Source organism: Leopardus geoffroyi, chromosome A1 (assembly GCF_018350155.1).
Source record: "Leopardus geoffroyi isolate Oge1 chromosome A1, O.geoffroyi_Oge1_pat1.0, whole genome shotgun sequence".
NCBI lineage: Eukaryota > Metazoa > Chordata > Mammalia > Carnivora > Felidae > Leopardus > Leopardus geoffroyi.
Genome location: NC_059326.1, coordinates 72,527,036 through 72,540,376, shown reverse-complemented (window position 1 = coordinate 72,540,376; position 13,341 = coordinate 72,527,036). Strand labels below are relative to the sequence as shown.

The window sequence follows — 13,341 nt, the reverse complement described above, 5'->3', positions numbered from 1 at the left end:
CCAGGCGTGGAACGAAGCAGGAGCCTGTGTGGAGGGAAAGCAGTGACCGAGGACAGACCCTTCTCAAGTTCTGTAGCTGGAATACAGCCTTCAGAGCAGCCACTGTTTTCTATCTCAGGTTTGTTCACATGTCAACATTTCAAACAAAATTGGTGGCAGAATAAAAAATTCATGAAGACGGTCAGAAGTTATGAATAAGAGGTTTTTAGAGTTAAGATCTGGTCCAATGAAGATCAAAAGAAGTCAGATGAACTATGAATGCAGTGTCACAGTTTGAAAAAAAAAAAAAAAAAAACAATGCGGCTGCTCTAGACCTAGAAGATGAAATCTCTGAAACTCTTTCACCTTTATGCTCCAAATTCACTTTTGTTCTCTTATTGTTTTCCTCACTCAGTGTTTAATCTCTACACTTTCCTCCCTAATGTTATGCGATTTTTCTATCCCTTTGCTATCTCTGTGCTCTAATACAATCACTGGGGGTGGGGGTGGGTGGGGAAGCAGCCTATGTGGTCCTATATCTCTGTTTCCTGTGCATTTAGAGCAGCATCATGAACATTCTCAAGAATGAGTCCTATAAATTTATGCATCACCCCCAGGCATCACCAACTCCACGCAAAACTGGGAAGAACACATACAATGTGTCCTCACTTTTGCCACTTGTGTGATGAGCCCTACCTAACTTCTGGAGGCCTCCCCAGCCTCAGCCTTCACCCAGTCATCGAGTGTTATTGAGGGTTATTGACCCTCAGGAACCCCGCTGTAGTCTATTGCTTATGCACTGGAATGAATTAATGAGACAGTATCACTACTGTGATTGGTTGCAGACAGAAAGCTTTTGCCTTTAAATAGGAAAGTATCTCAGTGGGGAATATTATCCAGTTCAGGATGGCCATAGCTCCTCCCCAAATCACCCACTTATGAGTCTTCTCTACACTATGCCATCTGAAGTCAATATCAATAGAACAAGTTTGGGCTGAGGAAATAAGAGTTATTAAAATATGAATCATATTTCATATTTAAATATTTTTCATATTTCAGCCATCCATAACGAATGAAATTACTGAGAGTCAGAAAATGTACGGCAATGGCTCTAAATGGTGATAGCAGGGATATAGACCGTTTCTTAAAGGTTCCATTGTTTGGGGAAAGTAGAAACACTTAAATAAAATATCCCAGTGAGGATCACAGAGAAGCAAATGTGGAAGTAATAAAGCAAGGTTTAAATAATTCTAGTCTAATATGATGAAAAATAGTATTGACAGCAGTATTGTGAATCTAAATGTTTATTAGTGATTAAGATAAAGCATCAACCTAACTTTTACTTTCACAGTAATGAAGATTATGTCCTACATCTTTCAACAATTCCAAATCATGTGCTGTCCAAATATATTTCAGAATATTATGGATCTCACTTTAAATGAAATTGTACCTTTTCTATAAAATCCTTTATGATATTTCATCAGTGGAATTAGGAAATCACTTAAAAATGCATGGTATTGATATCAGATTCTGAAGCCGGTATTGAGCCTTTCAGAGGAGACAGGAAATCGTAAAATGAAATAGTAATTTCTCTCCTGGAGTTACTAGTTTCTCAAGTGCAGTATAAAACTTATGCCAAAGATGGAGAGAATGAATTATTTTATAGGGATAAAATGAAAAAGATGAAAATGTTTGGTTTTGACATATAAAAAAGTTTAGAAATGATTATTTGTTTAGCATGAAAACCCTTTAGACTGCCATAATATACTACAACAAATCTTTTCTAAATAAATAGTGAAAGATGCATAAAAGAAAAAATTATATCTGTGTTTTTAATCTAAATATGTCACTAGTCCACCTCCTGGCCCTTATCTCCTTTTATCTTTCAAATGAAAAAATTAGAAGTGAATTTTACCAAACTGAAATTTCATACTTCTGTGTTAGTTTTTTAAATATATAGGTTGATTGATCGATCGATAGGTAGATAGATATGGCTTCCAGGAGTTAATTTCATGGCTTCTAAACAGTATTCCTCTAAACTCTGAAATTCTGTAAACAGAGGATCAACAAATACAGAATGTTGTTGTTTATCCTTGATACAAAACATGTGAAGAATTCACATTAGGGAATAGCTCTCAGAAGACCTATGACCTGCATTACACACACACACACACACACACACACACACACACAGCAATGGAAGAACAACACAGTGCCTAGCATTGGTAAATGGGATGGTAGCCCCATCTGTACCACATGGTCAGGCAGTGGGCAGCATGGCTAGACGCTACGTGGTACCATGGCCACGTTGAGTGTGTAGGAGCTGGAAAGGCTCTCAGGCCATTACAGGAGTGGGTGTTGACACTGAAACTTGTTTTTTCCTTTGTAATCACTGTGCTCTTTTGAGTGAAGCCATTTCAGAAATATCAATCCATGGCAAATGTAGTTGCATCTATTCCAGACAAATGTTCTTTTGCTGTACAGGACATTTCTTTCTTTTATAATGATCAAGACTGCTCATGAACTGGAATCTGACTTTTTCAAGTAGCTTCTTACAAAGCAATATGAAGACCATCAATAGGAAAAGTTTGGGGGAATAAATTAGATCTAACTAGTACTTGCTACATTTGATATATTTGATTTTTCTTTCAAGATAATGCAAACTGAATATACTTAATCATTTCCTTCAGTTTCTTTCCATAATGCTTTGGTAATCCACAATGACAAATTTCCTCACATAATACAGTTCTTTCAAATGATTCCACTTTCCAAATTAATGGAACTCTAAGCCAGCACTTTTTCGGGTAGAGAAGACAAGTTGAAAGATCAAGTTTAAGGTCACACAGCAACATATTGTAACAATTATGGGATTTGGGGAAATAGACCAGAGTGTAAACAGCTATCGGGAATAAAAGTTATTTCAGAATCAGGAAGTAAATTCCGGGGGGCAGCAGCTTATATAACTAACAAAACAAACAGTTGGCACGCTTCAGGATGGCTGGTCATGCCCTGGTCATTTTAGTGACACTCAAATCCTGTTAATAGTAACATCTTTGAGTTGTTGTGGATGTGTGTGTACACGAGTGTGTGCATGAATTATGTCTGTATATGAAGGAATTGGTACACACACACACACGTACACACACACACACACACACACACACACTATGTGGATGATGAGCAACAAATAGAAATGAAAGAAGAGGGGCGCCTGGGTGGCTCAGTGGGTTAAGCGTCCAACTTCGGCTCAGGTCATGATCTTGCAGTTCATGGGTTTGAGCCCTGCATCAGGCTCTGTGCTGACTGCTCAGAGCCTGGAGCCTGCCTTGGATTCTGTCTGTCCCACCCCATAACCGTCAAGAATAAATATGCATTAAGAAAGAAAGAAAGAAAGAAAGAAAGAAAGAAAGAAAGAAAGAAAGAAAGAAGAAATAAATAAAACTGATTTATTTGGAGCAGGGAGCAGGTTTTAAAATACTATCTTCTGTATCCATGATGTAGCAGATGTAGTAGGCACAAAATATTCACATTTCATTGTATTACTGAATAGATGAATGGACAGGTGGAAATGAATGAATACAATGAGAATGTCAATTAAAAGAGCAACCCACCAGGAGAATCCCTGGGACTTAAATAAGACGAACACTGTCAGGATGGTAACAATGGGAGCTAAAAATAAAGCTGCAATTCAGCTGAGCCTTATTACCTTCCAGCCTTACATAAATCACTAGAGAACATTGACATAGTTGGGTTACTTCTGTCTCCTAACACTGAGGCACCAACGTGGCACCCTTTCTGTGGTGCAACTCAGACGGGCAATTAGGAAAATTGTGGAGACTAATAATTCGCTAAACAGAATGTACAGAATTCAACAGATTTAATGAGAATGAAAAAATACTGGGGGTGGATACCTGCCTCACATCGTAATGACATGCAGAGAAGCTTAGTTTTATAAGAATTTGAGCATCCGGAGTAAAATTGAAGAATTTTGTTTGCATCACTTGGAGATTAAATTACACGAATACTTAGGCTCTGAATGTGTTTCCCGATGACACTTAATGGCCACATGAACTCTGTCAAGTTAATCTTTCTGAACCTGTTTCCTCTCCTGTTAAAATGCAGATAACAATGTCTCCCCCTCTGAATTAGGGTGAAGGTAAAATGGAATAAGGTGTGTGAAACGGACTAAAAGTGTGGAGTCTCAAAGCAAATTTCTTCTTCCCTAAATTCCTTTTTTACAAAAACGTTTGTTTATTTATTTATTTTGAGAGAGAGGGAGAGTGAGCAAGAATGGGGGAGGGGCAGGGGGAGGTGTGGAGAGAGAGAATCCCAAGAAGACTCCACGCTATCAGCGCTGAGCCAGACTCAGGGCTCCACCTCACCAACCGAGAGCAAGAGTCAGATGCTCAACCCACTGAGTCATCCAGGAGCCCCAAATTCCTCCTTTGTTTTTTAAAATTTTTTAAAGTTTTTTTTTTTTTTTATATTTGAGAGAGAGAGAGAGACAGAGCGTGAGCAGGGGAAGGGCAAAGAGATGGAGACAGAATGTGAAGCAGGCTCCAGGCTCTGAGCTGTCAGCACAAAGCCCAACGCAGAGCTCAAAGTCAACCGACTTCAGACACCCAACCGACGAGCCACCCAGGCACCCCATCCAAATTCCTCCTTTTAAATGTGGGAGGCTGGCTGTGGGCATTGGCCATGCTCAGTTCACTTCAACAAAAGAATGATAAAGTCACGATTGCAGACTGATGTCTGAACCAGCCCCCCTTCCCACACCCAGGGGTCTACCCCCGCAGCATGGAGACCCCGTGTAAAGGGCTAAGCACTCCTCCTCAGCTCCTCCCACGACGAAACTGACCAACAACAGCCATCACTGCCCAACTGCTTCACTGTCCCTGAAATCTCCACGGATAGGGAGGATTGGAAAATGTGAGAAAGAGGAAAATCGGGCAGAATAAGGAGGGAAGGAAGAAACGAAGGGGAAATTTTCAGGTTCCAAGGAGGCCTCCTGATGACCTTCACCTGCCCAACCTACTGGGGTAACTGAGCCCAAATGACACACAGTAGGGAATCGTGCTCTTATAAAAGGACTGAAGTGTCCACTGAAGTGTCATTGTCCATCTTCACCCTGTGAGCCCCCTCCCTCACAGTGAAACAGAACAGCACATGGGACCCTGAGCAGTCACTATAATGTAGCAATTCTGAATTTTTCAACCCCACTCCAAAAGCAAGGTCATGGGTTGATCAAGGATGAACATCCCCTATGCAAAAACAAAAACAAAAACAAAAACATTCTATCAGAAAGTCCCAAACTTTATAACTTTCTATAGATAGTCTGATTATCTCCTTCATTTCCCCATTTAAAATTGTATGAATTCATGTTTTATCTCACAGACAATCTCAAGGCAGCATTCTTACATGGCACTTCCTGAACCCCAGTCTAGTTTTAATTACCCACTCCATGTGTATGACTCCAACCTCACATTTAGCCCTGACCCTTCAGGCTCACACACTCAACAGGCTGAAAAAAAAAAAAAATATATCAACTTTGGGTCACCATTGGTCCCTTATGCTCAATATATCTAGAAATGAACTTGACAACTTCCTGCTATGTTCCCCATTTCAGTAAATGGCAACAACACTTATCCAGACAACCAGACTGGGCACCTGTGACTGTAGAACTTTGCTGCCTAAACCCATCATTAGCTCCCCATTGCCTTTGGAATAGGGTCCAGTTCCACAGCAAGGTAAAAATACCACCAGTTCTGTGTCTCGCCGGCTTTCCCTTCTGTCACTTGGGCATTCCGGGAGTAAATAAAATGATTCTAGTCCCCTGCACAGATCACACACCTCTACTCTCTTTGCCTAGGACATGTTTCTCTCATTTCTTTTTACCTGCAAGCCTACCTTTGAGGTAGGGTAGGGGTAGACATGTGCATGGGGATACAAAAATGTCAGCAACGCATGAGCCATATGTCACCACCTCTGTGAAGAGCCTCATCACCCTAAGTAAAGTGTCAAATAAGCCCACGCCCAACTTTCTCTACATATCTCACTTATTCAGTTTATTTGTTGCATCTCCAGCCCATTGGGATGTAAATGCCATGAGAGGGGGGATTTTATCTGTTGTGTTTGTTGCTATATCCCCAGCATTATGGACGAATGAGTAACAAATGCATGCCTAAGCAAATCTCCCATAGCACCGTGTATTAAAATTACATGTTTATGTGGCAGTTTTGTCATTATTGTTTTTTAAAAAAATTTTAATGTTTATTTTTGAGAGAGACAGAGACAGAGCGTGAGTGGGGGAGAGACAGAGAGAGAGGGAGACACAGAATCCAAAGCAGGCTCCAGGCTCTGAGCTGTCGGCACAGAGCCTGACGTGGGGCTTGAACCCATGAACCATGAGATCATGACCTGAGCCGAAGTTGGATGCTTAGCCGACTGAGCCACCCAGGCACCCCATGTCATTATTGGTTTTTTTTGTTTGTTTCGTATTTCGCTAAACAGTAAATTTCTTGAAGGTAGAAGCTACGATTTTTTGTGTTTGCATTTTTGTACCATAATATCTCACATAGTGCCTCCAGCATAGTTGGCTCTCCATAAATGTTTGTCATATTAAATTCAAGTTTAAACGAAGACTTTTTCAGTAAGGAAAGAACCTTTACATTTCTTCAGATTCACAGACCTCTTTAACATTTTGATTCTGTCTCTTAACTGTGAGGCCTTCCGCAAGTTACGGAACTTCCTCGAACCTCCATAACCCCAATAGTAAAATGAGAAAATATCCCCACCTCATCGACTTTTAAGAAAAATAAGTGCAACGACCTGGAAAGTGCTTAGCACAGTGTCTGGCATAGAGACCTACCCAAGAGATGCCAGCTGTCTCATTTCCATCGTGCAGATGATGGGGATAATAAAGAACACTCGTATACAATGAATAACAGAAAAATCTGAAAAGGGCATTTGCCCCAAAGAATAGTGTTGACAAAATGTTCAGGAGACTCTCCCGAGCATCAGGGATCATCAGAACAGGGAAACCCTTCTGAGAGCACAGTGTTAGCAGCAGGCTCCCCTCAGCCAGGCCAGACAAGCCTCTGCGGCTGTGGAATCGTGATTAAATAGGGCAGCTCTTTCATTTGCCTTTTGCTGGCAAACTTCCAGGAGACAGTGGAGTTTCCTATCTACTTACACACCAATCAAGCAGTCAGGCTTAAAAAGATGTATGTATATATGTCTCTGTCTTCTGGATTGTCAAATATGACCGGACTGAAAATCCATAACTCCATTTTTGCTCAGTGACACTTTTTCAAACAAATCCAACCGCTTTCTTTTTTTCCTTTGCACCGTTAGAAGTTCTGGCAGAGTGTGTTTTGGCCTTTGCACTCAGGCTGCAAGCTCTGTAAAGTCAGAGGTCATGTTTGTCTCCTTCACTGCCAGAGCCAGGAGCCCAGATGCAGCCCAGACCCTGGTAAACGGTGTCTGCTCTATAAATGTTTATAGAATAAAATTCTGGAATCCAATTATTGATATTTAATCCTACACTAATCTGCGGAATAATTTTAATATATAAATTATACTAAGGAATTAATTCATTAAAATATCCTTGAGAGGGGCGCCTGGGTGGCTCCATCAGTGGAGCGTCCGACTTCGGCTCAGGTCATGATCTCATGGTTCATGGGTTCAAGCCCTGCATCGGGCTCTGTGCTGACAGCTCAGAGCCTGGAGCCTGCTTCAGATTTTGTGTCTCCCTCTCTCTCTGCCCTCCTGCACTCACACTCTGTCTGTCTCTCTCTCAAAAATAAATAAACATTAAAAAATAAAATAAAATAAAATAAAATAAAATAAAATAAAATACCCATGAGAACCATATTATCTGAAGTTTTGTAATATATGACTGTAGCTGTTCTCACGGTCTCCATCCTGGACACTGTCACCTGGACTGCTGGTTTCATAGGCCTAGAGATGAGCAACCCATATCAGTAGCAGATGGCTCTCCTTGGGGGGAGGAGTTAGACTAATTTTAGGAAAGTGAGCCCTTTCATCCCTTGTCTTTGCCCAATGTGTAAATTCTCTGAAGACTTTCCAAGGCACCAATAGGAGCACTGTGAATATCAAACGCTCCCCATGCACAGATTCAGTTCTCTTACAGTTTCTGTGAGAATCAGAAAGAAGCTTAAAAATAGGGAAATGAATTTTTTTTAATTTAAAAAAGCGAGCGAGGAGAGCACATACCTGAACAGAAGTCATCAGAGTATCTGTCATAGACGGCCCTACAGTCCCTTTCGTCACACTCACAGGTGTCCCCGTGAATATCTCCCCAGTCTCCAGTTGGGTCAACATCGTGGCAAGAACATTCACCACACACACAAGTCCCTAGATGAGAAAACAATTATATACGGTTTTAGCGAAGAAACACCATGAAAGAAAGCTTCTTACATGTTGCCTTTTAAAATCTTTTGCTTACTGTGTATTTGGAAAATACATATATTGGATAAAAACATTCTACAAAGGAAAAACACCATCTAATGTGGACAGCAGAGATTCTTTAATAGACAAAAGTTATTTTCTGTGTCTATTATTGTGTGGGTTGTGGGATGTGCGCTTAGCACAGTAGTGGTTTCTTTCCAAAACAGCATCAAAACAATGAATACGAGTTAGAATCCCAGCCCTCAAGAAATCTGCAACCTATCTGACAAAAAGCTACTGGATGACTGTAGGGTCATGTACCAAAATGTAAAAGGTGGTTGTGCCTGGATTTTTAAAGTATCTGTATCTGGGGGCACCTGGGTGGCTCAGTCGGTAGAACGTCTGACTTCGGCTCAGGTCGCAATCTCACAGTTCATGAGCTTGAGCCCTGCATCGGGCTCTCTGCTGTCAGTGCAAAGCCTGCTTCAGACCCTTTGTCTCCCTCTCTCTGCTCCTCCCATGCTCAAATACTCTCTCTTTCTCTCCAAAATAAAATAAACATTTAAAAAAATAAAAATAAATAAGTATCTGTATCTATATTTTAAAAAATGAATACCCTTGGCTTTCATAATAGTATAGCTGATGTGGGTGCAGGGGATAAGGATAGGTATATGCTAAGGTGAGTCCAACCTGACACTGAATAAACGATTTAGGCGATACAGGACACTCGTTCTATCCCTGATTAGCTGTGTCTACAACAAAGGTTTTCTGATCCTTGGAGATGGGCTAACAAGGAAAAGGAGGTAAGCCTGTGCAGGGATTGCTGTCTCTCTCCCGCCCCCCACCTTCCCCCCGCCCCGGAAGCAATAATGAGGAAGAGTGCCAGGGGAGACGCGGATGGTTCCTTCTGAGAAAAAAAACATATTGCTGTGCCTCCTCCCGACTTGCCTTCAGGAACCCCCGAAATCTCACTGCTACCCAGCCTCATTTGAGCATGCTGCCTCCCAGTCTGCTCTGCCAGATCTCCAAATCAGACAGCTCCAAGTGCAGGAAAGGACAGGCAGAAGGTGAGACCTCAGGGGTTGGCGAGTAGTGTGTGTCTCTCTCAGAGCCCACATATCCCTGCTGCAGAACCGGCCCTGATCCACAGCCCAACCATTGCCATTTTTCTCCTCTTTCCTTTCAACATCTCATGGGAACACAGCCCAAGATTCCTATACTGACATCATAACAGTGATGACTGGACCTACTGAATAAGAAGGACACAGACAGAAACACGTCCTTATATAGAAAAGGAAAACATAACATGAATTAGTGGGATATATAGTCAGACCTATTCTGCATACATTAAAAAGAGGACTTTTCCTTAAAATTTTTCTTCCAACTTCAGGCCTTTTGCTTTCCTTTCCCTATGTATAGAAATTTGGCCCATTTTACTCTTCTGCATTAATTTCTTATGCCATTTTTTGAAAAGAGAAAATTGGTTGTATGTTAAGGTTTCCCACATAAGCATTACCTGATAAAAAGCACCATTCATTTACAGAAATTAAAAAATATAATTTTCCAACTTTCCAGACTTTTATAATATTAAAAGAAGGAAATATGGGGGCGCCTGGGTGGCTCAGTCTGTTGAGCATCCGGCTTCGGCTCAGGTCATGATCTTATAGTTTGTGAGTTCGAGCCCCGTGTCAGGCTCTGTGCTGATAGCTCAGAGCCTGGAGCCTGCTTCCAACTCTGTGTCTCCCTGTCTCTGCTCCTCCCCTGCTCATGCTCTGTCTCTCTTTCTCTCTCTCTCTCTCTCTCTCTCTCTCTCTCTCTCCTTCAAAAATAAATAAAAACACTAACAAAAAAATTTAAAAAAAAAAGAAGAAGGAAATATGGCCACTCATATATACCTTCAGGCAGGCAACAAATGGTCCAGCATAGTTCTCTTTTATCTGCCAGTACAGCAAATAAGGGGAAAATGACAAGTAATTTCAAGGATTTCTAAAAAAAAAAAAAAAAATGTTTATTTATTTATTTTTGAAAGAGAGAGCAGGGTAGGGGAAGAGAGAGACAGGGAGAGAAAGACTCCCAAGAAGGCTTCATGCTGTCAGTGCAAAGCCCGACGTGGGGCTCAAACCCATGAACTGTGAGCTCATGACCTGAGCCAAAATCAAGAGTCAGATGCTTAACTAACTGAGTCACCCAGACCCCATGTGTTTTCAAGGAGTTTTAAAAAGCATTTAAATAAAACTAATTTGATTTGATATCAACAGTTAGTTAACTCACTTTAAAGGACATTTTAGCAATACCAAATATTCTTAAAATTCATATCAAAAGTCAATCTAAATTTTATCTGGTTGTCTGACACATAGTTTCTATACCTGTTCTATATCATTTTTATTATTGCAGATAAAAGTGACTCCAGATCAATTCAGTATTACAACCAAGCCTTCGATTTACTCATAATTAAGACAAAAGGGTTTCTTGAATGTTCTCTAGATAATTAGATGCTCATGCTGTAGATGGTTCTGTTAGTCAAGAGACATTTAACAGAAGTATCTACGAGAATTGCCTTTTAGCTGTACTATGCTATTTCTGGATGGCCGCCAAAGAAATTACAGTCCCTATGTTAACTATTTGTTCAGTGAAGCTTAAATAACTACAGCAACTTTCTTATCTTTCTGCTTTGTTACTCAATAAAAAATAAGAAAGAGAAGACTGTTGGCATTGTAAATGTTGACTTACATCGAAGTCAAACACTATAAAAGACGACTTCCCCCCACACCCAAGGAAATACAAGGAAAAGGAGGGTTAATGATGAAGAGCTTTGTTTTCCTCCCAATTCATAGTAACGTGGATGAATGACCCACCTCTGTTACTGCAGATTTGGCCATCTGGAGATGTGCATCTTCGCTTGCTCTCCCAGGGGGTGATATCACACTGGAATTCACATTTATCGCCATGCCAACCAGCCTCGCAGTAACAGTTTCCACAGTAACACTTTCCATGGCCTTTACCCAAAATGAATTTTATAGAGTGAGGGGGGGGGGAGGGAAAGCAACTTTTAAAAGCAAAATTAACTTTCTACCTCTTTGTGATCATTTTTGGCTTTTGAAATAATATACCAGCTCTACAATCCTTGCTTAAAACAATCAAGTTATAGATCTGTCCCCCGCACACCATGGTTGCGCATATACCTCCATAATCGTACACAAAAAACAAGAGCAAGTGTCTTGTAACTTGTCCTAGCCAGGTAGCTGGTGAAAATGAAAGAAATTTGAAGAAATGACATGAAAGAACGTGACAGGCTGGTCTACTACCCTCCAATCTCAAATGCACGCATCAGAGTCAAATGTATGTAAGCATTCATGCTAAGGGCATTTCTTGAAGTAGTCATCCAAGGATTTCATTTGAAATCAACCATTGAGAAACCAGTGGTACATATTTACTTGGAAGCACATCATTAATGACTGAACGCTTCCTAAACCAGAGGAGATATTTCACCTTTTCGTTCAACTGTGTCCCACAAGCTGTTGTGTTCCACCACGTAGAAAAGAGGTTTTCAGTTAAAGCAGTGTTTATTACTCCTTTATGCCAATAAAATAGCATGGACCCCTGGCCTCACAATCAAAGCCCCTCCTATTCGTCAAGGGGACAGGATGACCCATCATTTTGTGTTCTGATGCCACCACATCCCTTCAACTCCTGCCTTGTTTTAAATTTTACCCAGCTTGTTTGTACTTACATCCAAGCAACCCCTATTGAACTGTCACATCATCGCTTTCTGCATCCATATCTAGCAATCCTACAAGTTCCCAAAAGATGGTAATTCTATTACCTCAAGTTACTTCTTAGATCCTCCTTTTTTGTGGTTATGTAAATTCCTAGGAGTATAGTTATGTATTCACCCAACCATGAATGTGTGTTTGTTCTTGTAAATATGATGAAAACGAGGGTCATGCTGGATTTTGCTTAGTCTATTCTTTCCATTTCATAGAATTATGTTTTATCAGAGTCTGTAGCTAAAGTTGTTGTTCTTCCCTCTCTCTTCTCCTGTAGCCATAATTTCACAGGGCCCATGGGAAACTGAACGTGAGGCTATTTTTTCTTCCTAAACACTATGGCATTTCTGGCTCATGGAAAAAGTGTCAGTAGGGCCTGCAGAACTCACATAAGAAAGGGGAATGTACAATAGAATATTCTTGTCTCTTACCCTATTCTTGTCGATGAAAAAAAGCAGACACACATCAGAGAGACAAAGGGAGAGAGCAAGAGAAAGAGTCCTACAGTGAGATATAAGAAAGACACGGGGAACCAAGCGCACGATGCCATGTTTTCTACCTAAGTGAGCTGTAATTTGGATGTCCATGGAAAACCTCTTATTAACTGAATAGTCAATGATCATTTCTACAACAAATTTTAATTTGTTCACTTAAGGAAATGTAAAGGATATTAAATTATTTCATCAGTGATAAAATATAAAAGCTATACCTTTTATTTATGAACTCAACAGTATCTATCTCTCAGGTACCCACACAAAATATCACATCCCAGTACTATGTCCTCAGGAACTTGAGGATTACACTGGAAAATAGCAAGACAACTGTGTGCTAAAAGCTTTTCTAGAAGTTGGTTTTTTCAAGACTTGATTAACTTTTAAACTAGAATTTTATTTCCTCTGTAATTTCAGGAAATTTATATAAGGTGCCACATATGTAAGGATTACCATGACATTAACAAATAATCCCAAATCTATGTTCTTTACATCCAAATTATTTGTATATTTATAAAATTCATAATTGAATCAGGGTCTTACTAAAAAATCATTGAGATATAGGTGAATAAGGGAAGAAGAATCATGTGAAATTACACTTGGATGTAGATCAGAAAAATTAAGCAGATATCCTCACAACCCAAATGAAAATACTGTTAACAGGACACATTTGGATAATGGAGATAAAATACAAG

General features: G+C 40.3%; 1 protein-coding gene across 2 annotated transcripts in view; it reads right to left on the bottom strand.

The window, feature by feature from the left end:
* ITGBL1 (integrin subunit beta like 1) overlaps positions 1-13,341 on the bottom strand; it is a 207,715-nt gene that overhangs the window by 100,810 nt on the left and 93,564 nt on the right. For both annotated transcript variants that reach the window (XM_045481418.1, XM_045481408.1), the window contains exons 5-6: positions 11,244-11,384; positions 8,215-8,355 (exon numbers count right to left, since the gene is read on the bottom strand). In XM_045481418.1, the coding sequence (XP_045337374.1) occupies positions 8,215-8,355; positions 11,244-11,384 (282 nt within the window). The remainder of the gene's footprint in view (positions 1-8,214; positions 8,356-11,243; positions 11,385-13,341) is intronic.